At 50.4% G+C, this 26,118-nt stretch overlaps 2 protein-coding genes across 2 annotated transcripts; both read right to left on the bottom strand.

Moving 5' to 3' along the window:
* Positions 1-4,023: 4,023 nt before the first annotated feature.
* On the bottom strand, positions 4,024-6,584 carry CALHM2 (calcium homeostasis modulator family member 2). The gene is made up of 2 exons (XM_067537166.1): positions 6,042-6,584; positions 4,024-4,440 (listed from the first exon to the last, which is right to left on the bottom strand). Exons 1-2 carry the CDS (start codon positions 6,582-6,584, stop codon positions 4,024-4,026), a joined length of 960 nt encoding a protein of 319 aa, XP_067393267.1.
* Positions 6,585-19,643: 13,059 nt separating this feature from the next.
* On the bottom strand, positions 19,644-25,462 carry CALHM1 (calcium homeostasis modulator 1). The gene is made up of 2 exons (XM_067537028.1): positions 24,914-25,462; positions 19,644-20,686 (listed from the first exon to the last, which is right to left on the bottom strand). Exons 1-2 carry the CDS (start codon positions 25,460-25,462, stop codon positions 20,219-20,221), a joined length of 1,017 nt encoding a protein of 338 aa, XP_067393129.1. The 3' UTR covers positions 19,644-20,218.
* Between the last annotated feature and the right edge of the window lie 656 nt (positions 25,463-26,118).

Below are 26,118 nucleotides of genomic sequence, written 5' to 3'. Positions count from 1 at the left end.
TTTGCGGATGATACTAAATTACTCAGGATAGTTAAGTCCAAAGCTGACTTTAAAAAGTTACAAGGGGATCTCATAAAACTGGGTGGCTGGGCAATAAAATGGCAGATGAAGGGCAGCATTGATAAGTGCAGAGTAACGCACACTGAAAAATTACAATCCCACTGATACAGACAAAATGATGGAATCTAAATTAGCTCTTACCACTCAAGAAAGATCTTGGAGTCCGTGTGGATAGTTCTCTGAAAACAGCTGCTCAATGTGCAATGGCAGTCAAAAAAGCGAACAATGTTGGGAACCATTAGGAAAGGGATAGATAATAAGACAGAAAATAGCATAATGCCATTCTATTAAATCCAGGGTACACGCAGACCTTGAATACTGCGTGCAGATCTGGTTGCCCCATCTCAAAAAAAATATATTGGAATTGGAAAAAGTACAGAGAAGGGCAACAAAAATGATGAAGGGTAGGGAATAGTTTCCTTATGATAGATTAAAAAGACAGACATTTCTGCTTAGTAAAGAGAAGACGAAGGGGAGATATGCTAGAGGTCTATAAAATCATGACTGGTGTGGAGAAGGTGAATAAGGAAGTGCTGTTTACTCCTTCACATAACACAAGAATCAGTGGTCACCCAGAGAAATTAATAGGCAGCAGGTTTAAAACAAATATAAGGAAGTACTTCACACAACTCACCCTGTGGACTTGTTGCTAGGGGATGTTTTGATGGCCAATAGCATTGCAGGGCTCAAAAAAGAATTAGATAAGTTCATGGAGGATAGGTCCATCAATGGCGATTAGCCAAGATGGTCAAGGAGACAACCCCATGCTCTGGATGTCCCTAAGCTGCTGACTGCCAGAAGCTGGGACTGGGTGATGGGATGGATACATGATAAATTGCCCTATTTCATTCATTCCCTATGAAGTGTATGGCATTGGCCACTGTCAGAAGACAGAATACTGGACTAAATGGACCATTGGTCTGACCCAGGATGGCCACGCTTATGTTCTGTTCTTATGCTCCTGCTCACCTCCTTCCATGCCCTCTTTTTTATGTAGGAAGGAAGCCTCAGGAGGCTGCCATGGGTCAACCTACGCCCAGCCTGAGAACCATCTCTTTAGCGGGTTCTGTGGCTGAGGATCAGTGGGGGTTAATCTGACGGGTGGGATCATGGGCCCTTCCACATGTTATAAATTACTCCAAGCTAACTGTGACACTTTTGTTTTAAGCTTTCGTAAGACGTGCAGGAGTTCTAATTAGTTGAATCTAAGATTCATTTGTGATCTTTAAAATGAACTTGTTTGCTCTTTTCAGCCATTAGACAGGAAATGAAATTTGGCTACAGTGCCTGTTTTTTTAATTTTTGCCTAGTTTACGGAGGTCTTCTGAGAGAGGAACAGGCTGTTCCTAAATGAGTCTGGGGCTCCCTCCATCATTATAAAACCCATGCTGAGTTCCTAGTTGATAACCAGCAGAACCCAGGGCTAGAAGCTGCTGGGGTGGTGGTGCTGTTGCTTGCAATAGCCTGAGTGCCTGACTCAACTGATGGACGTGAATAGCAGTCATTCATGCTAAATCCTGGTTTCTTTCTATTATTTGTCATGCTTTTATGTGAGTCCTGGTTCTGGCTGGTTGTAGATTTCTTAGGAGAGCTGCATATACTGTCTGCATCCTGAAGGAGTATAAAAAATCCCAACTCAAACCCCTTAGTGAAGGGGCTGCAATCTCTCCACTTCCTGCCAGCATGTGCTGTAAAGTGATGACAACCCCCAGTGTGTATTTGCACTAGCAGTCCATGAAATGTCCCCCAGGGCCCGTTTTCAAGTGCTAGCTGGGCTTTTGTTCTCTTACTCACACCAGGGCGCAGTCACAGAGCAGAGTCTGGTCGTCGTCGTCGTCGTCGTGTCCCCCCCCCCCCCCCGGAATCGACCCTCTGTAAAACCTGCACCCAAATCAGTGCAACAAGGATTATGAAAGCAATATCACCAACTCTGCCGTTAGCTGGTGGCCTGCTTAAACCTTCAACGGCTGGAGCTGTGTGAACATGACAGAATTGGAACTTTTTATTAAAAAAAAAACAAAGTTTCTAGCCCTTGTGTTCAAAGAAAAGCTTGAAAATGTGACCCAACTGCACCCAAAGGCTCAGAAAGCAAAGAAAAAGAACTAAAATTTATTAGTAGTTTTTTAAAACCCTGTGATTTTTAAGCCAATCACATGAGTTCTCATGATATTTGTACAGTTAGGATTGACAGTACCATGAAAGTCTCAGCAAAAGTGTATGAAAACAAGCAGCACATATAAAGGCACTTTATAAATAGGAACTTGTGCTGCCAACCCTTAAAAGAGAGACGATTGTGCGTATCTAATTCAATATGCCATTGGAGACGGGTGGGGTGAATGGTGAAATGCTATAAACACAAACCAAGTCTTCAGCCACTGGTCAACAAGAGTGCAATGATCGTGGTAGATTTAAACCGCCCTGTCTTTGTTTCTCAGAGTGGAATTTAGTGCTTAAGCGTGCTAATCAGCGAGGATCTAGTTCGGGAGCCAGCTGAGACAGTGGAAACGGTTTAAAAAGCCCGATCGATGATAGAAGGGAGAAGTGTCACTGCTTGCCGTGGCTGAGCCCACTGATTCCAGTCACTGCAAACTTCAGGCTGAAGACAGGTGCTCGTAATGCAGTCTTCTGGCTGGCTGGTTTCTGGTCTCCTGCCAGTAGGAGAAAGATGCTTAACAGATACAATTAAGCATGAAGTGTGTGCCTGGTAACTAAATCTGATTATGAGCTTGCCATATCCCGGAACCTAAGCAGGGGCGAAGCTGGTCCCAACGTGGATGAGAAGCCCCCGGTGCTGCAGGAAGTGGTATTGACGACGCAGGAAGTAGCACTCCTTCGCAGCCGTCCCAAGCCAGCCCAGCAGGCTGCTCTTCTGCTGACAGTGCTGTCTTCCAGATCCATAAAACCAAGTGCGTGATCATTTGTGCTCAAAAACCCCCCATGCAACATTTGGAAGAACCAAGGGTTTTGGGGTCCGGGCCATTTTCCATTGGGGTAATTACATTCCGCGTCATTAAATATCCCTGTGCAGTATCAGTGTCCAACTTCCTGGCATCAGGTCAACTTGACCCCAGAGAAGTGGGAGGGAGGGGGCACAAGTAAACGGACAGGTCAGTCTTGGTGACATGCAAAGCACTGTGGGATGGCAGTTGGAGGACTGCCACAATAGTGTGAATGAGCAATGTGCATACACAAATACGGGTTTGTATTCACTCAATGCCCAGTGAACTTAGCACACTTTAACTGTGGCGTTACTGTGCTTTCAGGGTCTGCATTGTGTGAACGCAGGTCGTTTCAATGTGCAACTCCAAGTTAGTGCACAGCACCACCACTCCTCCCTCATGTAGATAAATCCCTGGACTCTGGAGTTTTTCTGTGTGTTGATGGACTGGTGTCGTGTTCCACCCCAGATGCAGCTGCCCATCAATTACCCTGGGAATTTCTTCATGCTATAGAACTGCAAGATAAAATCTAAATAAAATAAGCAGATGTGCTGGGTGGTCTTGTCCTGACCCTGAAATGAAGGAGAGCAAAGGGGCTGCAGCACTCCTAGCAGGGACAGGGGAACCCTGGCAGTGTATTGTATCTGGTTTCCCATCTTTAACATGTCCTTGTCTATGCAGGACCTGGGGGCTGTGCATCAGAACGGGGCTGCTGCACTGGTAGTCTAGAGACGATGCATATACCTGCATTAGGCGCCTTGTTCTCTGTGGGAGCAGCAGTGCATGGTTGTGTTTTAGAGATGGGTTCCCCACCCCACCCCAGCACGGCGTGGCTGGTCTTTATCCTGAAGCTGTTTATCCTTCCTTGCTCGCTGTGGCCCGGGAAAGAACAGTGCTGTTTGGAGGAGACTTAGCAGCAAATCGACTAGCCACGCACCTGTGCCACTTGTACCTATTTGAGCATAGAGTGAAGCAAAGATGGTGTGGGGGACTGGTCCCGTCATCCCATTGGCTGCTGGTTCTCTTATATGGCCAGGAAGACCATTTCCTGACCATCAGGCCCCGGCCCGTTCCCCTCCACCCCTTTGGCCCACTTATGGAGTCGGCTGTAGAGTGGGAAGCCCTTGTTTTCCCGGTAGATGTAGACCCCAGTGATGGCGTTCCACTGTGGGCTTGGCTGGACGTCCTCCACTGGGAATGTCTCCACCAGCTCCTTCTCCTCCTTATCCAGAGCCACAAAGCCGAAGAACTGCTTGACGTTATTGGCGGCCAGGATTTTGGAGTGGACTTCGGCGGTGCGCTGGAAGAGCTTGGCCTCGCTGGAGCGGTACTGGGCCCAGTAGCCCTCCTGCAGGTAGCTCAGCGGCGAGCAGCAGTGCTTCAGGCACTTGGTGAAGAACACCAAGACTGCAACAACCCCGATGAGCAGCCAGCCAAAGAGCTGAGAAAGAGACGGGGAGAGAGAAGGGCTGCATCAGAACAGCTCAGCAGTGCAATCTCTGACTAAAGAACCTGCCCTGTTTCACACTGGCTTAGGAGAACGCCAGCACTGGGATTTTTGGTTCATGTCTCTGGGAACGTCACGCTCATGGAAAGGAAGCACTGATGGCGCTGGCTAGAACTGACTATGGCATAGACAGGCACTGCATGAGATTCCCCGCTATCCTCCTTTGAGTCCTGCTTGGCAGCAGTCCCAGCTCTTCCCGACTGGAGCCCAGACACCGCTCAGCTGATGCACCTCAGTCCTGACCTGCATGTGCCCCTCCTACTTCCGACCTGGAACTTCTCACAGCTTGGCCACCCCCTGACTGGGGGAGCCCCACTATTCCAGTCCAGGGACCCCCCCCCATCACTTCTGCTCCTGACTGGGCCACAGGGGATCACTGCAGAGTGCACGGAGTCGTCTGTCTAACCCAGATCCAACATGACGCTGCTTCACTGCAAAGCCCTGGGCCAGTTGGTGTGGGGTTGGTTCTGATAACTCAGTTCTCGGGGTCTGGATAATTTATCGTCCCCTTCCACCTAACACCTGCTGCTTTGGTCCTCATAAAGCCATGAGTGAACATGCGAGTCCTAAAAGCAGTATCTCCTCCAAAGCAGATTATTAACGTAAAAACTGTACAGGCTTCTGCTCTGTAAGCCTGGTCCTGGGACAGCTCACACCTCAGCTGGGAATAAATCGCTCCCGGTTTCTGAGCGCACGAGGCTCGCAGGCATCGGACGTGGGCGTCTGTGACAGAGCTGGGCAACTGCCGCTGTAGCAGCACTCTGATCACGGGATCACCGATTAAATCGCCCCAGAGTGGCAAAGCTGTGCTTAAGTGAAAGCCGGGGGATGGGCTGGAGAGAGCTACTGGGCTAATTGACTCATTAGTCCAGAAAGTAGGAAAGGCACAGGAAGTGGGGGGGAGGAGCCTGAGTGTGTCCTGCCGCTGCCCCCTCCTGGGGAAGATACCTTCTGTGTCCCCACTCCTCGGCCGAGTGAGTCAAGGAACGAACGACGTTGTAAATACAGAGCTCTGAGCGGTTTGGTGCTTGAGAAGAGACAGGAGCGGCAACTTGCCCTGTCACAGCTCAGAACAGAGCTGAGTGTTTCAGGGCCGCCTTCCCCATTTTTGCTTATCTTGGCTTCCCAAATGCTGGAATTTCAATGAGAATTTATTAGTGCATAGGTTAAGCCACAGAGATGGAAATGGGTATTATCTCCTTCAGAGAGAGGAGGATAATGGTGCACAGAGGGGAGAAGTAACTTGCCCAAGGTCACACAGTAAGTCGGTGGCAGAGTTGGGAATACAGCTCAGGCGTCCTGCTCTAACCACTAGACAACATTGTCACATCCTGGCTTCAATTAAGTAAATGGCAAAGCTCGCACTGACTTCAGTGAAGCCAGGATTTCACCCTCTGTCTCTGAGCCGATAACAGAACTCTGGAGTTTTGCTCCAGCACAACACTCACTCGGAGCCAGAAATAGAACCCAGGAGACCTGGCTCCCAGTCTCCTCTAACCTCTAGTCATCCCTCAGACATACAAATAAATCAGTACCTGAGACTCGTATCTTAGTCGTCTTAAAACTTCTTCCTTAAAACTTGTCAAGTTCCCTGGAATCTCCTTACAAGGGAACCTGGCCAGGGTCTCCGGTCCATAGCTGGATGGAAATTTATCTAGGGAAGCAGGGTCCACAAATTCACTGAGGGCACAGACGTAGGCTTCTCCGCGAAGCAGCGAGATGACCGACCAGGTGACAGGGGCCACGGCGGCCCGCCCCATGATGGAGCCGAAGAGCAGGAAGGTGGCTGCTGCTGAGAAGTTCTTGGCCCCTCGCTTGTGGCACTCGGCCACCAGATTCCACGTGTGGTTGTTCCAGATGACACCGATGAGGAAGAGGGCCAGGGCTGGGACTCCGATGGCAGCCAGTCCATAGATGTAGTTCCTGGCCGGGGAGCAGGGGCAGTGGAAGGCGACCACAGAGAAGAGCTCCTGGCTGCCCACTGTGCCCAGGGCCACCAGGCCATTGAAGATCATCACATCTTTGCTTTTGAAGAAGAGAGAAAGGAAGCGGAAGTTTTCGGTGATGAGGGCAGCCATCTCGCCGTCTCCCCTCTGGATGGAGCTTTCAGTAGGAGGTGCCTACAGCAGCCTGGGTCCTCTCACCTCGCACTGGCTACAATGAAGACAGCAGCACTGGGAGCTGGGAATGAGGGAACCAACATTCGAGAGGCAGCAATGGGCATTGCATCCCCACCCACCCATTTCCCTGGGGGCTGCCCCACTTTCCAGAAAGCTTCCCTGGCGCCGCTGGAGGAACGCACGACTGGGCACTCTCAGCATCAGGGGGCCACAACGGGAGTCCAGAGGGGTAGGTAAGTGGTCTGGACCTGGCTCCACACCAGCCAGATTCTCTGCTTCCTGGCATCAGACTCAGCCAGGGCACGTTTTTTGTGAATGGGAGTGGAGCAGCTCCAGGGGATGGTAGCTGACCCCCACCTGGGTACTCCACTTTCACTCCTCCCCTTCATCCTCCGGCCCTGAGAAAGGGCGAGGGTGGAGGGAGGAACGGCCACTGGAGAGCTGCTCCCTTTGTAGGCCACATGAGAAAGATGGCCACCATCTGGCACATTTTTAAAGGTGATCAGAGCCTTAGAACCAAGACCAGTTCATTTAGAGGTGTCCCTATGCCGACTTCGGCCCCAGCCCCACCAGCTAGCCAAAGGACCCGAGGATCCTGTTGGCCCACGACCAAATTTAAATTGTGCTTCAGCAAGATGGACACAGTGGAAAGTGTATGGGACGGTACTTACATGGCCCCATCGCCATAGTAACCGAGCAACGTCCCATCTTAGCAGAGCGAGCTAAGTGACTCACCTAAGCTGGTACAGGAAGTCCATGGCAAAGCAGGGACGTGACCCTGTCTCTCTCAAGTCCTAGGCCCATCCTTCCTTGTTCACAGCTCTGTTCTCTTACCCACTGTCGGAGGCCAGAGAGGGAATATTCGTAGCCGTACCCAAACCCTACCCCCAATCTCAGAGCAATTACACGTTCTGTCTACAGAGATTCACAGTGAACTAGTTAACAATACTGACACTTTACGTCTCATCATTAGGGCTCAGAGTTAACACACAATTGTCTGTCTATTTAATGAAAAGTTGGTTTCATATGACAGTGAGAAACAAAGAGCAGAAGGGAGTAAACCTGAGCTAGGAGGAAAACCTCAGGCTTTTCCATTTCCCATCGAAAGCCCCAAAACAGAATCTGCCAGCAACAGTTACTAAAAAAAACAAATAAATTGCCTCTGACCCTGTCTCTTTGGCTGCCTGCCTCATCTCTCCCATCCTATGAGATGCCTGTCAGGCCTTCCCTCGCAGATTGCTATGAGCTTTATTGTCCCACACTAGATGATCTTGCAAATCTGCAACAAAGAAAGGCAGTGTTAGCTAATGGAATCGAGTGTTATCTTTGGAATTGGGCATCCTAGATTGCATTCCCAGCTCTGCTACTCTCTTTCTGTGTAACCCTGGGGCAAATCCCCCTCACTATTCTGGAAATTCAATGGGAATCTGAAAAGCCTGAAGTTTTCCTCCTAGTTCAGGTTTACTGCCTCAGCATTGGCAGGTTCTGATTCAAGTGATCTGTCTCCCTGGGCCTAATGAATGACGATTAGTAACAGCAGTTTGGAGCTCTTCAGGCAAAAGCTCTGCAGAGGGGCAGGGTCTGATGATAATCCCAGGTATTTCTGTCTATTAGGGCGGGTTTGGATTGAACTAATAGTTGCCAGTGACCAGGAAACTGTTGATGGTGAATGGTGGGTGTCTTGTGGCTAACAGGACTCCCTGTTCCAAGGATGGATACAAGGAAAGGTGCTTCCCTGGGGCTTTTAATACTGCATAAAAGTCTCAGGGTATGTCTACCCTGCGATGTAAACCCAGGGTTCAAACTCAGGCTCAAGCCTAACCTCCCTTCCATCTACACACAAATCACATTAACTCTGGGTTTGGACCCAGAGTCTCAGGACTGCATGGGGGTGGAAGGTCCGAGCCTGGATACTCGAGTATCACCTTCAACTTGACTCCCATCCACGCACAAGGATTTCTAATTCAAGTTAACTGGTGCTTTAAACTCCAGCTAGCTCGCCTGCCTACAGGAATGCATTGACACGCCAGCGTTGCAACTTGCTGATGCTCAAGCTAGTAATGCGGGGGGACGCAACGGCTCCAGTCCCAGCAACTCATCAGCAACTCATCCAATCACTCTGTGCTGCCCGTCTTCTCACTCGGGGCAATGCCAGTGTTGCTTTGAAATGTGGTTTCTCACCAGAGCTAAATGAGCTTGGGTGCAGTAACGTGAAGGTACTAACTTGAGCAAGCTGATGCAGTGAAGATAAGCCCAGGTTTCCTGTGTAACGGGGTAATGTGCATCGTGTGTAATGGCAGGCACGCCGCTGGCAGGTCTGATTACAGTACAGGAAAGGCCATTTGATCTCCACTACCAAGAATCCTTGATGTACAACTGGATGCTCTGGTGGCTGGAGAATGAGACCTGGGGTTCTGTTAGCAGCAAATCTCCCAGGGCTCTGTCTGGCTTCACCAAAAAGTCAATCCACGTGCGTACAATATGTCATCCCTCGGAGAGCACATCGGTACAAAGGGTTTGCATCAGTGCAGCTGACATCAGCCCTACACTCAACCGCTAGCCGGGGATTAGTCACCACCTGCTTCCTACTCTCACAGCACAGCTGCCGTGCAAAGAGAGCCCAGCTTTGATTATTGGATCAGGCAACAGCCTTAGCTGAGTGGAACCCCATTGCCACTAGCAGGACACTCCCAGCTGGCGTGTGACTAGCTTGCATGGTTTCACCTCTGTGCTCCTTACAGCAACTTCACTAATTATGGGCCCCCATCCTGCAGCCCTTATGTGAGGAAACCCCTTGACTTCAGTGGGACTGCATCCTACTGGGCTTGTAGGATGGGGGTCTCATATACATGTAATGTTATCACCTACTTCTTCTTGAGCATTTTTCATCAATAGATCTCACAGTACTTTACAAAGGAGGTCAGTATCATTATCCTCATTTTACAAATGGGGATACTGAGGCACAGGGAGGCAAAGTGACTTGCCCAAGGTCACTCAGCAATCAGTAGCAGAGCCAGGACTAGAACTCAGCTCTCTGGAGTCACCAGTCCAGTGCTTTATCCACAAGCCAACACTGCCTTTCATATAGCCCAGCAGCACTGAAGTGCAGTCACCTCGGGCTTCACTTTGCACTCCAGGCATAACCCTCAGCCAAACCCACCGAGCACCAAGGTTACAGGTCGGAGCTATGTTTCAGCTCAGGTAGGCTAGAGCTTTGACAAAGTCTCACCTGAGAGGGTGGAGCTGCTCTGGAGTTTGTATCAATACCTACTGCATAGCCTTCTGCATCTCCTGAATGGCCCACAGCCTTCTGGGGGTTGACCAGGAAACCCATCCTCATCCTCATCATGGCAGATCCCGAAGGGACATAACTTCCTTGCAGATCAAGCACCACCTAGATAGATCTCTAGCTCGAAAGGGCCATCCCAGTTCCCTGCATGTTGACCTCACATGTGAAATCGACGCCATGGAGACCCCGACTCCACTGAAAAAATAGCAGGGGATCTTTCATGTTCACGCCAATCAGACAAAGGGAACCCAGTTTTGAAGGTCTCCTGTGAAAGGGCCACGCACGTCTGGTACTTCGTCTACAGGCCCCTGGAGGACTGAGCAGATCCTACTGAGATTATGCCAGGGAGCTAAGCCAAACCTGACGCCTGAGATCAGCAGTTCACAATGGGTCAATTACTACCCTCCTGATACCTGTGGAGCCCTATTCAAGTGCCTGGGTTAGCACGGGGGTGAGTACAGAGTTCAGTCCAGTGCTCTCTATCTTTTAGTGATCCTATTCTAGTTATTCTGTAAAATCTCTAAGGGGTTAAACACTTAAACCCAGGGGCCTAATTCCCTACTGCAGTACCCCAGTTTTGCAGCAGTAGAACTCATCGATCAACGGAGTTACACTAGCATAAAACAGGAGTGACCGGGTGACGGCTCAGACTCATGACCTCAATTGCAATAAAAGTTTGTGTTGTGCAGGATTCCTCAAAGCCTGAACTCTAAACTGCAACAGGATGATAAAAATCCAGGCACACAGACCGACGGCATGAAAACAAAACCATGCAGCCCTTCCTGTCAAGGGCCGGGAGCTAGCAACAAACCATGCAAAACTAAGTTTTGGGTGGCAAGCAAGAATGCTCCATCCTTGGGGAGAATTCTCCCACCACTAATGGATTTCATTCCCACTGAGGGTGGTCCATGTGCTTATTTTTAAGCCGCCTCTATTTCAGCGCTACCCCTGGAACGAATGTAAAGACAAGAAAATGAAGCCACTTACTGAAGGGGTTGTTAAATCCGTTTTCAGAGCCTTCTTCAGCTGGGCTTCAAGTTTAGCTGGCTCCCCCCCCGCTGCTGGGGAGGAGGGGAGTGGGAATCCGGCTCAGAAAGAGAAAGTGCCAACGCCTGAAGCTAAAACAGTTCAAAAGAACATTGGTTTTCAGCAGCTTCCTTTCTGCATGCCAAGGGTCCTCTGTTGTTGGATGTTTTGTGATGGCGGGGAAAGTCTGAGCCGTGAGTCAGGGTGGGGATTGTACAGGCAGCGAACGGCCAGTTACTTTCTGCCTGTTTCAAAGAAAACACTGTGGCTTTAAAAGGGAAGAAAAAAAAAAAAAAAAAAAAAGGCATGAAAACTAGTTAGTGGAAAAAATGCATAATCCTCCCCCAAATCAGAGTGAGATTGCCCAGCAGCGTCAGGCTGTGGAGGGAAATGTGGCACACAGCTGCCTTGCTGTCTGGGGTGTGTCTGGAGCGCTCTTCATCACCCTCCCCAAGGAGGCTGCGTGCTCTGAACACTGTGAAAGTTCGGTTAGAGGATGGTCTAGCTGGGGTTCCCTGGCGTAGTAAGGATAATGTCAGAGCCGTGCGTCTTTGGAGAGCAGGGTTATACAGACACCAGCCCACCACAACTGGCTGCCTCTGGAAGGGGGATGCAAGGGGCTGCAGGTCAGGACTGAGATGGATCAGAGGAGCTGTGTCTGTGGGTGCTCCCAGACTGGAAAAGCCAGGAGGAGACATTGCACTGGCAGGGCAGTGTGGGTGGGTATCCAGGACTGCAATAGCAGGGGGTGCTGCAGATCAAGTGCAATTCCTACAACTCCTTGCTGATATGAGTAAGCCCCACTGACTTCTGCTGAGCCTGGGGAGGGCTGTTCGGGGTTGCCAGGCTGCGGGAGCAGAGGCAGCATCCTCCACACACTGTACTGGAAACATGCAGGCATTTGGTGTAAGGTTAATGAGAAGCAGAGGCCGGCAGAGCGGGTCCTCTCCCTACTTTGGGGATGGCTAGTCCTGTTCCACGCTCCAACGGCGTGGCAATCTGGACACCGACCCAAACAACGGGGCCCCTTCGGTGCAGAAATGCAGCTTGGCCCATTTCTAATGCAAAGGGACAGTAAGGGAGACAAATGGGGACGAACTTAGCAGCAGTGACGGGCCTGTGGTGGCCGAGAGCTCTTCTGGGAGCGCAGTGGGGAAATGGTGGCTATGTGCCTGAGACTCCAGGCACTGTCTTTCCTACCCAGGAACAGCTGGGTGCGGCCAGAGGCTGGGCAGCCAGCAATGGGGCAGGATCAGCACATTACAGCCTGATTCTGCTTTTCCGCTTTCCACTTCCTTTCCAGAGCAACACTGTGAAGGCAGAGGAGGCCGGGCCATCTCCCTTCCTCCTCCCCGCCACAGCTGGCTCTCTGCTCCTATTTGCCTGCTGCAGCCCTTTTCCCCTCCCTCAGGCTTCATGGATGCTGTGGCCCTGGAAGGAAACCCAGGCCTCCGGAGGACTTGTGAGCAGAGAGAAACTCTCACAGCAACGCCCGTGGTGATTCTGCACCGCTTTAGGTTCCTCTCTAGGCCCTGGAACGGAACAAAACTTTTCCCATGGCCCGTGTTACTGCCGGAGAGAGGCCTGCACGGGCATTCTCCATTTCAGGGCATCTGGATTTGGGGCTCCTGTTACAGACTCTCCCCGTCTTCTTCCCCCCCCCCCCCCCCCAGTGGGAGAGCTGGAGATGGGTTTGGGTTTGAATCTGCCCCTTCCCAGAGTTCAAAAGATTCTGATCTAGACATCTGGCATGGGCCCGGCTCTGGTTATTCCTGGCTTAACCCTGCTCTCTTACATACAGTGCAACTCCTCCACCCTATCGCCCCTGCCTGTCCTTCCTGAACAGGTTATACCCATCCACGACAGTGCTCCAGTCGTGTGAGTCACCCCACCAAGTCTCGGTTATTCCAATCATATCATAGCTTTTTTACTGTGCCAGGACTTCCAATTCCTCCGGCTTGTTTCCCAAGCTTCTTGCGTTTGTGTACAGGCATTTGAGACAACTGGCCGATTGCCTGACTTTCTCAGTGCAATTCAGGAGGCCTCCCCTGTTGCACCCTCCTCCTTCTGCTTCCTCTTGGTGTCCCACTTCTCCACTTACCTTCAGGCTTAGGTCTCCGTCCCCCATCGAACCTAGTTTAAAGCCCTCCTCACTAGGTTAGCCAGCCTGTCTGCGAAGATACTCTTCCCTCTCTTCGTTAGGTGAATCCCGTCTCTTCCCAGTAATCCTTCTTCCTGGAACAACATCCCATGGTTGAAGAATCCAAAGCCTTCTCTCTGGCACCACCTGCGTAACCACGCATTTACTTCCGCAATGCGACGGTCCCTACCTGGGCCTTTCCTTCAACAGGGAGGATGGACGAGAACACCACTTGCACTTCAAACTCCTTTATCCTTCCCAGAGCCACATAGTCCGCAGTGATCCACTCAAGATCGTTCTTGGCAGGGTCATTGGTGCCCACGTGGAGAAGTAGGAAGGGGTAGTGGTCTGAGGGCTTGATGAGTCTTGGCAGTCTCTCCGTCACATCCTGAATTCTAGCTCCAGGCGAGCAGCACATTCTCTAGTTTCCCGGTCCGGATGGCAATGGATGACTCTGTTCCCCTTAGGAGGGAGTCCCCGATCACCACCACCCTTCTCTTCCTCTTGGGAGTGGTGGTCGTGGAACCCCCATCCCTAGGACAATGCATCCCATGCCTTCTGATCAACAGGGTCTCCTTCTGGTCCATTCCCTCCGATGAGTCTTCCAAATCATTCTCCGCCGTAGTGCCTGTGCAGAGAGCCTGAAATCGATTTCTTACCTCTGTTTGCATGGTGGGCATATGGGTTCTCTTTCTTCAGGAGGTCACATGCTGCCAATTTTCTTCCCCGTTCTTCATCTCCCCTGCACTGTCTTCTCTGATTCTTCCTCATGCTCTGCCCACAGTAACAAATCATGTCTTTGATCGAGAAAGACTTCGTTTTCTTTAATGCAATACTTAATGCAGATACTTCTTCTGCACTAGTGAACGGTTCATGTGCTTGCAGTTCGTTCAAGCTCGTAGGGGTTTACTTACATGTACCTGCCTTCATTACGTTAAAGCAAAAATAACCCCAACTCTTATTCACTGTGGAGTTTGTAAATCTCTCTTTTTAAAAACAGAACCTGATCTTTCAGTCTGAATGATTGACTTGACAGTGGCTCCTCCTAGAATGAACACCCAGTTTGTGGGAAGTCTTTGAGACAGCAAGGAATCCAGGTGAAATCTCAAAATAAATCAGATTGTAAAAAATGAATGGTCAACAAGAGTTTCCTGGTTGTCACTATGCTCTATGCCATGGCCACTCAGTTCTCCAGCTGCAAAAACATAGGTCCAGATCACATGACTTAAAGGAGACTCTCCACATGCTCTTAGCAGTATAGGGCCCATGACAAACACTTGAGCAGTTCTGGTTCCACTCAGTAGAGGGCAGTGGTGCACATTAGCTAGAGCACTACATTATCCAGAGGTGCTTTGGCCAGTCTTATTTTAAAACCTCCTGTGGCCCATGAGGGCAGTCTGAAAAGTCACTAAAGACTGAATGCTTCCCCCTGGCTTGTGATTCAAAACGAAAAAGGTGCTTTTCCAGAGCCGCCTGTATCTCCATTGGATTATTTATAATAGTGCCTTGTGCATGAGAGAGTCTCTTTCAGCCTGCCCACAAAACCCTTCAACTGATTCTCGCTCTTCTTCGTCCTGAAATAGCATGTGATAAAACGGAAGGAAGTCTTGCCCATGTCCTATAGCATCAGCCTTAGCAACAGACAAAAACAACATCCCCCCCCCGCTTGCTTCCTCCAGCTACCCAAGCAAGGATTTCCACTGGCATAGGGTGCCCTCTAGTGTCGGGGAAACTGGTTCTCCAGCACTTCAGTGCACTTGCTTGCCAGAAACTAAGGGCTTGTCAGGGGGGTGTGTGAATCTGCAGCTTTTTGCTGCGTGGTGGATAATGCACAGTACACAAGTCGCGGTACTAGTGCGCGCACAAGACGGTATGCCCTTTGTCAAAGTGCACCACTGTGTACATCTGGTGGCAGTTTGCTGCAAACTGGGGCCATGACCTTCTCAGAGCTCCTGTGGCTGTCTGCATTCTGGGATTTGACTTGCCCTGCATTGTGGGATGAATAGCAAAGCCAGGCTAGTTCAAATTCTTAAAAAATCCCGTGGTTCATCTGTCTCCTTCCATACTTCCTTTAGGGGTAGGTGAGCCAAGCTGCTGTCTGTCAGCATAGACCCAGCAAAGCTCCATGCGGCTGTGCTGGCAGCCTGAAACACGCACAAGCCCCTTGGGCTGTATTTCAGTGCTCAGAGCCAGAGGAATTTGGTGTCTGACTTTGCCTGTTTCGCCACCAAGCAGGTGATGTGGTAGCAGCTCCTTCAATGGAGGAGGAACCAGGATACAGCAGAGGAAGACACCAAGGGTTTTCAACCTGTTGTCTGCAGACCCCTGTGTCTAAGGGCGTCCACGAAAGATTGTTGTTACCACAGAACAGTGGTTTTCAACCTGTTTGCAGACCTCTAGGGGTTCATGGACGACTGTCTACGATTTCCAAAGCAGTCCACACCACCATTTGAAATTTTTTAGGCTTCTGCAAATGAAAAAAGGTTGAGAACCAGTGCGACAGAGGACTGGTTCCTGGAGCAGCTTCACAGCCTGCGGGACCACTTCTGGGCCTGGGAAACCAGCGTCGATTGGAGGGAAAGGATTGTTCTGCAGAGCTGGGACGCCCAGCGGTGGCGAGAGAATTTCAGGAGGGGGAAAGTGACCTTTTCAGAGATACGTACTGAGCTAACCCCGGAGCCACAGCAGCAGCGTACCAACATATGGTGCCCTAGGCCTGGGGAGAAGCAGGTCACCGTTGCCAGCTCTGAATCTTCCTGGTCTGTGGCCAACCAATTTGGAATGGGAACCTTCACTGTTGGAGCCATTGTCGTGCAGGTGTGTGAGGCCATGGGAAAGGCACTGTTGCGTCAGGTTATAAAGCTTGGTAATGCTCAGGAGGTCTTTGATGGGTTTGGTTCCCGAACTGTTCGGGGCAACTGCTGGGACTCTTGTCTATTATTATTTGTCCCCTACTCCCCGCCCCACACCTCAGCAGGGCTCAGAACTCATAAACAGAAAGGGGATATTTCTCCCTGGTGCTCCAGGCATGTGTTGACCATCATGGTGGGTTTACAGACAAATGCAGGATGGTCGGGAAGGGTCCATGATGCTAGGATCTTTCAAAACTGAGCTCTAGCACCTTAATGGAGAAAGGACTGGATACCTCTGGCCATTAATGGGGTGGAGATTGCTCTGGTTATCCTGGGAGAATCAGCTTATCCTCTGCTTCCCTGAGTAATGAAGCCATTCGCAGGCTGCTTGGACAGAAGGAAGGAACTGTTTAATCACCGCCTCGGTAGCTGCAGAAGGGCAGTGGCATCTGTGTTTGGCTGTTTGAAAGGAAGGAGCAGCAGGAAAAAGAATCCCAAAGATTACAGCTGCAGGTTGTATTTTGCACACTGTTTGAGAGAATACAGGAGAAAGCCTTAGCGATGGGCGGGAGGCTGAGGGGCAGCGACTCGCTCAGTGGTTTGAGCGGCCAGGAAGACGTCCATACAAAATGCAAACAGGCGGGGCGATATTGTCAGGGATTGCTCTTCTTTTGAGACTCGGGCCTGAAACTGCAGCTAGACATCCAGCTGCTAACCCGCGGAGGGCGGGGAGGGTTGTGCAGTTCAATGTTTAAGGGCGGTGGAAGTGCAATGCTGTGGCCATTCCTGTTGTACCTGGCGTGTTTGTGTTTGTAAAACCGGATGAATTGCAACAAGTTTAATTATTTTCTGTTGCAAACGTTGGCCCCTCGTGAATGAAATTTTAAAGGCTTTTATAATTTAAACAAACAGAAACAAGCCTTCGCTTGAAAATGAAACAACGGCTTTTAATGATGAAACAATATATTACAAAACAATCTCACTACAAAGAACCCTTTCATTAAACCAGCAGCGACACAAAACAGCAAAGTGCAACAGTGCAGGGCAGGAAACAACACAAGGAGCCAGTTTACTTTGTGGTTCTGCCTTTCTTGGTTCATGGGACATCCAGTATCGAGGGCTGAGGCTCAAAGTTACTCCGGGCAATAGAGGGCTTAAAAGAGCTGGGGTTCCAGGTGCCCTGAGCTCAGATCTGGGAGGGAAATGGCCTCGGGGAGCATTGCTGTGTGGAGGTGCGGTGGGGAGGAATGGTTGTTCCCAGCACCCTGTGTTGTTCAGGGGCCGCAGAACAGGGCTGAGTGTTGGTTGACCGAGCCTGCTGCCCTGATAGTAACGTGTGCTGCAGCAGGGCTTTTTGGCCTCTGCATCTCCCTGTCTCTTGCCATACTGACTTTGGCCATGGCAGTGGTTTCCTTGGCAACCGCCACGCCATCCTTTGCCACGGCACCCATCTCCCTGGAAAGCTCCTTGTCGGTTCCCTCGGTTTCCAGATACAGCCTCCCCCCTCTCCTAGATTTCAGTTTTCTGGGGACTCGGTAATGATGTCTTCAAACAGTCCGTCGCAGGCTTCTGGTTTCTCCCCCTCAGCTTTGCCAGCTACTCGGCTGTGAGAAGGGCCCTGTCCTTCGGCGGCTGGCCAGTGCAGGGGCTGCATTTGTTGGGGGTATTAAAAACAAAGGGCAAGCAGTTATTTTTCATATTCGAGGGAGGCTGGCTGCGCTTGCGTTTTGTTACCTGCATTTCTGGCTTTCTCTCTCTGGGATTCTTCCCAGACTTGGGGGAACCTCTGGGATGGCGAGTGGTGTGTGTGTCGGGATTTTGGTCTGCGCCATCTATGCCGTTTGGCGTTGCCCTAGGGCCATGGAGGCTGAGGGGCGTGGGATTGGGAAGTATGTTCCTGGTCTGGGGATGGATCAAGGCAGATTTGCTGTGCCTTGGAGGTGCTTATGTGGTGTCAGAAGAGTTAGTGGGGTGAATCTGGGGGCGGGCTGGACAGTTATCCCCTCTCGGCTGTCCTGACTCTCAGTGACGTTCTATTGAGGCAGGTGACTCGGAGACAGAAATGGCCTTATTCAAAGAGGCAAACAGTGAGATGGGCTGTGAAGTTATTCACCACGATGGTCGCCCCGGAAGTGCTGCAGATTGGGAAGGAGGTTGTGAGCTATACCGGGGCGGGGGAAGGAATGACCGGGCCGCTTTTCCTCATAATCTCCCAACCAAAATGCAGCAATTTCTCAGCCTTATAACTTGCTTTCTCTCCCCTGCAGACCTGCTGCAAAAAAAGCGATAGCGCTCTGCAATGATTGCCTGAGGCCTTCACCGTTACCAGCTGGTAAGGATGCATGTCAGACAGGGTGTTTATGGGGGAGCTGACCCTTTTTAGCTGCGCGGGCCTACAGTGTCCATGTCTGCCTTGTGAAACGTGAGAGCACGAACCACGCTTCTCCTGTAACCACTCGTGGCTCACTACACGTCTGCGTTTCTCACAAAAGAACGTTTTCCTTCTTCGAATCTGCTGCGGGAGAGAGGCCGTGGCTGTGCCATGCCGGTGGCTGCCATTTTGAGGTGGCAGGGGGTTGGCGGGGGAAGGCGTTTGCCAGGCAGGACAGCTGAGGTCAGAGGGAAGCAAAATCGGTACGTAGGCCGGTGCCTGCCATGGCGTTGGCCTGAAAACAGGTGGCAACAAGGGCTTGAGCATGAGATGGAGGCCGATTGCCACTTTGGAAAGGTATATGGGAGTGGGGGAAACGCACAGCATGGACTTGTGGGGGACTCTAGCTCCCATCTGCCTACAATGGCTGTGGCCAGGGCGCTCCTGGAACAGAAGCTAGCAACGCAATGTAGCATAATAATTATAAATTAAAACGTAACGATTCTAAAAAGACTTACCGGCTGAGGTTCCCTCCGTAGGATCGGCCTCAGTCCCAATCTGAGTTGCTGCCAAAGAAACGGGGTTGGTAGCTGCAGGGCAGGAATTGGGCTCAGCTTCTACCTGGCCGGTATCGGGTTCTGTGTCCCAAAGAGATCCTGGATTTTCAGGGAGATCTCTTCACTGCCCTCTTCATGCTCCTCCTCCTCGGAGTCTCGCTGGTCATCCTCAGGGGGAGAGTCAGGGGAGATGGGGGAGAAAGCGGCCAGCAGACTCCACACGCTGTCTGGGTTGGGTGGACGTGTGGTTATGTAAAATCCTGTCCAGCTCCTCAAAAAATAGACAGGTTACATGTCCCCTGTTGGATATTTTTTTTCCTTCTGTTGTTCCTCATTTTAATGTAGGTGCATTGAGCTGTTTGCTCTTTCTTTGGCACTGTTCAGTGTCCCAGTCGTGGGCCCTCACCGACATCTGCCTAGCAGTGCCCACAGGAAGGTCTTTGTCCTGGTGGCTGGCCACAAGAACGCCCTGCACCGATGCTTTTCCCCAGGGGGGGTGATGAGATCCAGGGTTGCTCGAGGCAGGTTACTGGGCTTCTGGAGTATTGCAGCTGTTGTGATAAACTGGAATCCAGGAGAAAAATGGACAAAACGTCGCTGTCGTGCACCAGCTCACAAACAGGAGAGGGGCCATACAGTCAACTTGACCCCAGAGCAGGGGAGGCAGGCAGGTGAGCAGACAGGTCAGTAATGGCTGCTTACAAAGCAGCGTGGGATAGTGGTTAGAGGACTGCCAAGGCAGGGCACAGCCGTGGGGCGTGCACATGAACAATAAACTGGACTAACTGGCTCTGCAGCAAAGATAGTTCACTTTGACAAATGTGGAGTTGGTGCACTACAATGAATGGTGTCGTGTGCACGTGAGTGTTTTCAAACCAGATTAACTTCACTTTAGCCCAGTTTAAACGCCCTGTATAGACAAGCCCTAAGCAGGTGCCTTTTGTATGAAGACATCATTGTCATGGTGGATTTAGACTTGAAATTGAAATGACTGGCTGCAGAACAAAATGCAGGGGGCAGGGGCATTCACTGTTGCTCAGCTCAAAGGCAAACCTGATTACCATGCCAGCCTATCTGAAGGTGGCATCTGGGGCCCATTTTCCACAGTTTTCCCTTCTCCCTTAGCTCAACAGCCCACCCAATCCCCTGACTGCATCACCGGTTCCTCCAAACGAACGTCTCTTTGTTTCTGCTCAGCTACATGGAGTATGGACAGGTAGGAGGGGAAGAGAGGCTCTGGATTGACCTCTTTGGAGTGCCCCTAATGGTCCCAGTGTTACTGGGGTGCCCATTGGAAGGGCAGCCCTCGGTGGCCATCTCCAAGGCCATGCCTGGTCTCGGTTCCTGCAGCCCAATCTCACACTTTACTATAGTAGGTGACAATCTCCCTCTTGGGTGGGCTGATACGATCGTGCTGCTGGTTTCCCCCCACCCAGCCGTTCCCGTTCTGTAGCGCCTCCTGATGGAGGCACAGAGGCGGCTTGCACTTGTGCCAGCTCTTCAGAAGCCTGTTCATCGTCCCCTGGTCCGTGATGCCCAGGAGCTTCTCTTTCTCTTCTCCCGCTTCCGAGGGGGCCTGCTCAGGGGAGTGGGTGTGCCCCAGGGCCATGTCCTTGTTCATGGTCTCAAAGAACTGCTGGATGCAGACCTTGGCGAAGGTCTTGGCGTGCTCCGTGCAGGTCTCGTCAAACAGCTTGCGCTCAATGTCTATGTAGTGGGACCAGTACTTGCTCTTCAGGAAGGCAGCTTGAGTGAAGCAGGGCCGGAGGGCCCTGACCAGGAAAGCCAGCAAGGTCATCAGCAGCACGAAGGACCAGCCTAGCGCCTGTAGGGGTAAGGAGTGGGAAACCAAACTAGTCACAACACGGCTGGGAATGGCCGAAGGGCTGGATCACGTGATGATCACCTGTTCTGGTCATTCCTTCTGAAGCAGCTGGCCTTGGCCGCTGTCGGAAGACAGGACACTGGGCTAGATGGACCATTGGTCTGACCTAGCATGGCTGTTCTTATGTAAGGAAGACCAAGGTGGGGGCTCAACCAAAACCGTGGATCCAAAGCCCTTGAACTAGCAGGTCAGGCTGCTTTCTAGTGACGACTCTGATACCTTTTAAGCATACTGCCAGGTCCATGACTCACAGGAATTGCTTTATTTGCCCACAGGGAAAACAGGACCGTGAGCGGGTCAGTGTTTAATGTAAGCGAGGGACTGATGCATGGTCTTAATTATGGGGGGGAGGGGGGGAGGGGAAATGCTGTTTGAAAGGTTCAGCAGATCTCGAGCTCTGTCCACCCTCTCTAAATAACGGCTCTACCCTTTTCCCCAGGTGTCTTCAATAACTAAATCTGTAACATTCCAGGACTGGAAGTATTAGGCACAGGTGTGTGTGCCTGTCTCTGTCTAGGGTGCCTGGGAAAGGAAATGGGTGAGTTGGAATGAGAGCTGACCCTCGCAGCTGTTCTGCAGATCCCTGTTTCTGCCCTAGAGCCTGAATGAAAATGCAGACGCTGGCAGCACAGATACAAAACTGCTACGCTGCTGAGGGAGTCCGGGAAGCTCTCACTTCATTCTTGTGCTACGAAGGGTTAAATGCTACCCGTTCTTAGGCCTGGGGCTGAGAAGAGCTTTGCAGGTAACTTCAGGCCCTATGCCTGCTCTCACACCAAAGCACGGTAGGGTACAGCAATGCACTTTGAAGCACAAGTCTCATGTATCTCAAGTTCTAAGATTTTTTTTCTCTCTCTTGTGTTGTTAGAATGCCAGTATTTTCCAGACTCTCCCACCAATCAATAGATGTGTAGGAGGAAGGATAGTCTTGTGGTTGAGATGCTAGACCAGGGCTTGGTTGCTCAGTTCCTTGGGCAAGGGTCCATTCGTGACTCTGCCACAGAGTCCCCTTGTGCAAGATACTTAATTGCCCCGTGCCTCAGTTTGCCTCCTGAAATTGTGGAGGGTGCCTCACGCAGGGTACTGCTGTTTTGGCTCAGTCAATTTACGCTTGGATGGTGTGGAGATGGAAGCCCTGTACCAGAGAGAGGGGATAAAAAGTCCATAGTTTTTAAAGATTAAGCCCTTCCTACGTTTATACCAGAGGGTTTTTGGTTTCTTTTGGTGTTTAATGTCCTGTGTTTGTGCTGCATTGTTGTAACATGACAAACGATACTAGGGAGGCCCCAGGATCTGGACCGTTGGCATGACACACTGACAGTTTCAGAGGGAACCTGCCATGTTATTTCTCTTGCTATATGAATTGCAAACCTGAGTGCCAGACTGCAGGTCACGTGATTCTCACTGCCAGGGCTACTGATTTCACCCCCCAAGGAAGAGCACGCTGGAGTTGCTCAGGGCATTATATTGGTCTCTGAATAGCTACAGAGCCAGTGTGAGTGCAAGAGTAGATTGACACCATGCTCTGCTTCTAATGGAGTCCTTTAAGTACCAGGGAATAGCCTATTTATGAAATTTATCACCACTCAGCATTTATACTGACAATATAGACAGGAACTGAGCCACAGAGCAGGTAGATGTTTCCATACTGCTGCAATATAGTGTATGTGTACCACTGCCTTCTCCTGGATGAAATCAGAAAGACGTGTGTGTCATAGGCCCTATACTGTAGCAGCTATTGGAGATTCTCCTTCTGCAGTAGTAGTAGAAGCCTGTTCTTTTGGTAGCAGGAGTTCTACCCCCCAGCAGTTACCCTGAAATTCTGAGTGGCAAGGGTGTGTGGCATAGCAATGTAGTAACAATTGTTAAATTGGAGGTTGCCATGAATTTATTACAGCATTGCCTGAAAAGAGAGCATCTGCCAGGTGCCAGTCTCCTAGCAGAGGAACAATAAGGGCTCTCACATGTTAAGACACTGCCAATAAAATAAAGTGGAGCAGCCAGAACTTAAACCCCAGTGATGAAGGCAAATCCTCTTGCTTAGACTGTGGGGTGGATTTTACATTTCCCAATTAAAAGCTCAAGGGAATTTTGCATCAAATAAGCTGAGAGCAGTAGCAGGGAAGTGCTTCGTTGAGTGTTGTCTTAGCACTGGGTCACATGGCATTTAGCGATGCTTACATTACAAATGAGGGGATCATCCTCCGGGCGGAAGCTGCAGTAGCTGTGCTAGGAATTATCAATCACACTTGATATATTACAGTTGCATTGTCCATGTACATGGGTTAGAATAGTTATTCCCACACATCCAGGCAGACCCCTGTGCTTCTGCAGCTGCATTTTCTTGCTTCTGCATTGCACGGCAATTACCATCAATTATACTAACCCAAATGGTGCAGCTAGTCCAATGCCCTGTCTCTGATAATAGCCATACATGTCCTTAATACATTGCTCGTAGGGTGCTATTTAATGGGAAGTCCTGAAGCATGGGGATCAATAGTCCTCATAAGTGGTTGTCCAACCAGTGTAACTGCAGATGCTGCCCTTAATCAGACAACCGTCTAACTCTTTTCGCTAAGCTTTTAGACTCAGTAACATCCAGCCTCAATGAGCAGGAGCAGCTGGGCTCTCTACAATCTAATTAGTAGACCCCAGTGATGGCAATAGAGAGGTGAGGCTTGCATTAGGACCAAACTGCCCTGTGTGCTACCAGCCTGTTGCACCTCAGCTGTCAGCGCCAGGCAGGCCAAATTGGGTTTGCCCCAATGCAGCCTTCCCAAGGTGTGCTTGTGCATCGGTTCTATGTTCAGGTACGGTCCCTTTTGCAATGGTGCACCAGCTGGTGGAGAGTGTTTTCCAGTGGTCTGTGCAGGCATCTGGAACCCTGGGTTCTGTTCTTGTCTCTGCCACCAATTCTGCTTTGTAGTCTTGGATAAGTCACTTTCCCTCTCAGTGCCTCAGTTTCCCTATCTAAAATGGGGATAATGGTATTTACCTGCCAGAGGGTGGGGCGGGGCTGAGACTCTGATGGGTAAAGTGCTCTGAGAGACTCAGGTGGAAGGTGCAGTAGCTGTACTAGGAATTATCAGTCACATTTAATATCAAGGTTCCGTTTATAAAGGGTTGAGACAATGTATAGCTGTTTATATGCAGATTAATGAGGTAAGTAGTATAGACACTTATAAATGGTCAGATAAGCCATGCTAATGAGCACCCTGTGAGTTGTTTGCCTGTAACAATCTAACCACTGATTAGTCATTTATTAAAGCAGCCATTAATCATTCATTAATCCTTTTTAAATGGTATAAAGTGTGACCAAATTACCACGATTCCAGAAGCCTAGTGACTATCCCAAATGTTTCCACATGGGGGAACCTGAGATCAGAACCCGGCACTTGGGGCCTAACTTCCCAGGCCAGCTTGCATGGGAGAAATGCCTCTACCAGAAATTGCTACCCTTTGGAAAAAAAAAAGTTACCTTCCCTGATTCACAGTTCACTAAGCAGCTCTTGTTCTCCTTGCAGGCATTTGTGCTCAGTGACAACCATGCTCTGATATAAGAATATCGTGCAGCGATAGGACCCCTTGACAAGAACAGGCCATTGGCCAACTTCAGGTCTGGTGTAGGCAGGTATAACTCCCATTGACTTTAGCGGGAGTTGCCCTGAGTATGCCCGGGGCTTAATTTAGCCCTGGATTTGTAGAGATCACTTCTAGAGTGGAACAGGGCTGTCCATTTAATGGTGCACAACAACACTTACCCGAGAATTTTGGACAGGAAGTGACTATGAAAGCTGAATCCAACTGAAACTGCAGCGGTGGAGTTAGGAAGACACAGTCTAACTACCCCCATTGGAATTAGGCCAGGAAACTGAGGCTGACAACCCTAGTCTTCCAAAAAACCCAACATGGGATATTTAATTACCACGTTGAGCCAGGACCTCAGGTTTACATGCCATCCAAAAGACGGCACCACCTGGAAACATGCTCAGACACAGACTGAGCATAGACCTCAAGGAAAGAGCACCCCCGACACTGCTTCCTGCAGCAACCATGGGTTTCTTCGTAAAAGTCTCCCATCCAGGTAGGGACAAAGCTTAACTTGAAACAGCGGCTGAGTTTCCAGCCCACAGCTGTCATCATGCAGCACAACCCCCGGGCTCTTACCTGTGAGATGCAGCGCAGGTATCTCACCGCCACCTCCCTGGCAACGAGCTCCTGCCCATTGTAGATCTCTTTGCAGGGGATACGGGCTAGTATCCTCCTCATTTCCTTCTCCGACAGGCCCGTGTAACTCCCGTTCCCCAGTTTCTCCACTGGCACCGAGGTGCTGAACGCACACATGAAGCACTTCCCATCCAGCAGCGTCACGGAGATCCAGACAGCGGGCGCAATCATAGCCCGCTGGGCCATAGAGCAGAACATGTAGCGCAGGACGGCCAGGTCCTTCTGCCTCATGCCCGTGGGCCTTTTCCACTCCTCTGCCAGCATGGAGACGTTGTTGTTCATCACAAAGCCCAGGAGGAACAAGACGAGTGGGGGCACGAACAGAATCCCCATGCCGTAGGCCAGGTTGTAACTCGGCAGGCAGGGGCAGTTGAAGTCGAAGGCCGAGTACATCTGGGCACTGGCCAGTGCCATGATCCCACAGATGCCATTCATGAAAGATTCCTGATTGGACTGGAGGAACTGGAAGATCATTCGGAACTTATCCATCTTCACTGACAGCCTTCACCCTCCCTCCTTTCCTGAACCAAGGCCAAGCTCTCGTTCCTCTTTGCTTTGTTCTTTCTCCTTGGGAGTCTTTACTCTGTCTCCAAGACCCACGGCACATCTACAATGATCTCTTACTTCCTTCTTGTTGAATTATTCAATTACCTGGGAAAATGCCCCCTTTCCTCCTCCCCAATAATTAAAGACAACAACTCACCATTTTCTGTAGCTTATTAAAGAGACACTGTTTGCAAAAGTCCCTAGTTTATTTTCCCCTCTCCTAAGGGTGTATTGTCCATGAGTCTTGGCTAGTTCTTGGCTTGGTAAATCTGGCTTCTCTATTCTTCTCAGTGTCCTCACATCTCCAGTTCTTCTGTCATGGAGTCCTTTGGTTTGCGGGGGGAGCTGTTGTTATATCTACATAGTCCATACAGCAATCTAGGTTCTGGGCAGGAAAGGGAGTTGGCTGGACTCTGTGAACCTGCTTGCAAATGCTACAGGGTAGCTGCATGCTCCTCCCACAGATAATTTGTAAACAGGTGAAAACACCTGACCCACCTCCGTAGAATGGTCTCCCACAAGGACGATAGAGCCCTGACCTGATGCAAAAATCAGGATGGCTGGAACTTTCTCTCTCTCTCTCAGGAGTTGTATTGAGG

Source organism: Emydura macquarii, unplaced genomic scaffold (assembly GCF_026122565.2).
Source record: "Emydura macquarii macquarii isolate MOO-44397 ecotype Brisbane River unplaced genomic scaffold, CSIRO-AGI_Emac_v2 contig_3692, whole genome shotgun sequence".
In the NCBI taxonomy this organism is placed as follows: domain Eukaryota; kingdom Metazoa; phylum Chordata; order Testudines; family Chelidae; genus Emydura; species Emydura macquarii.
The sequence above is the reverse complement of the archived record's forward strand: the minus strand, read 5'-3'. Positions and strand labels throughout refer to the sequence as shown.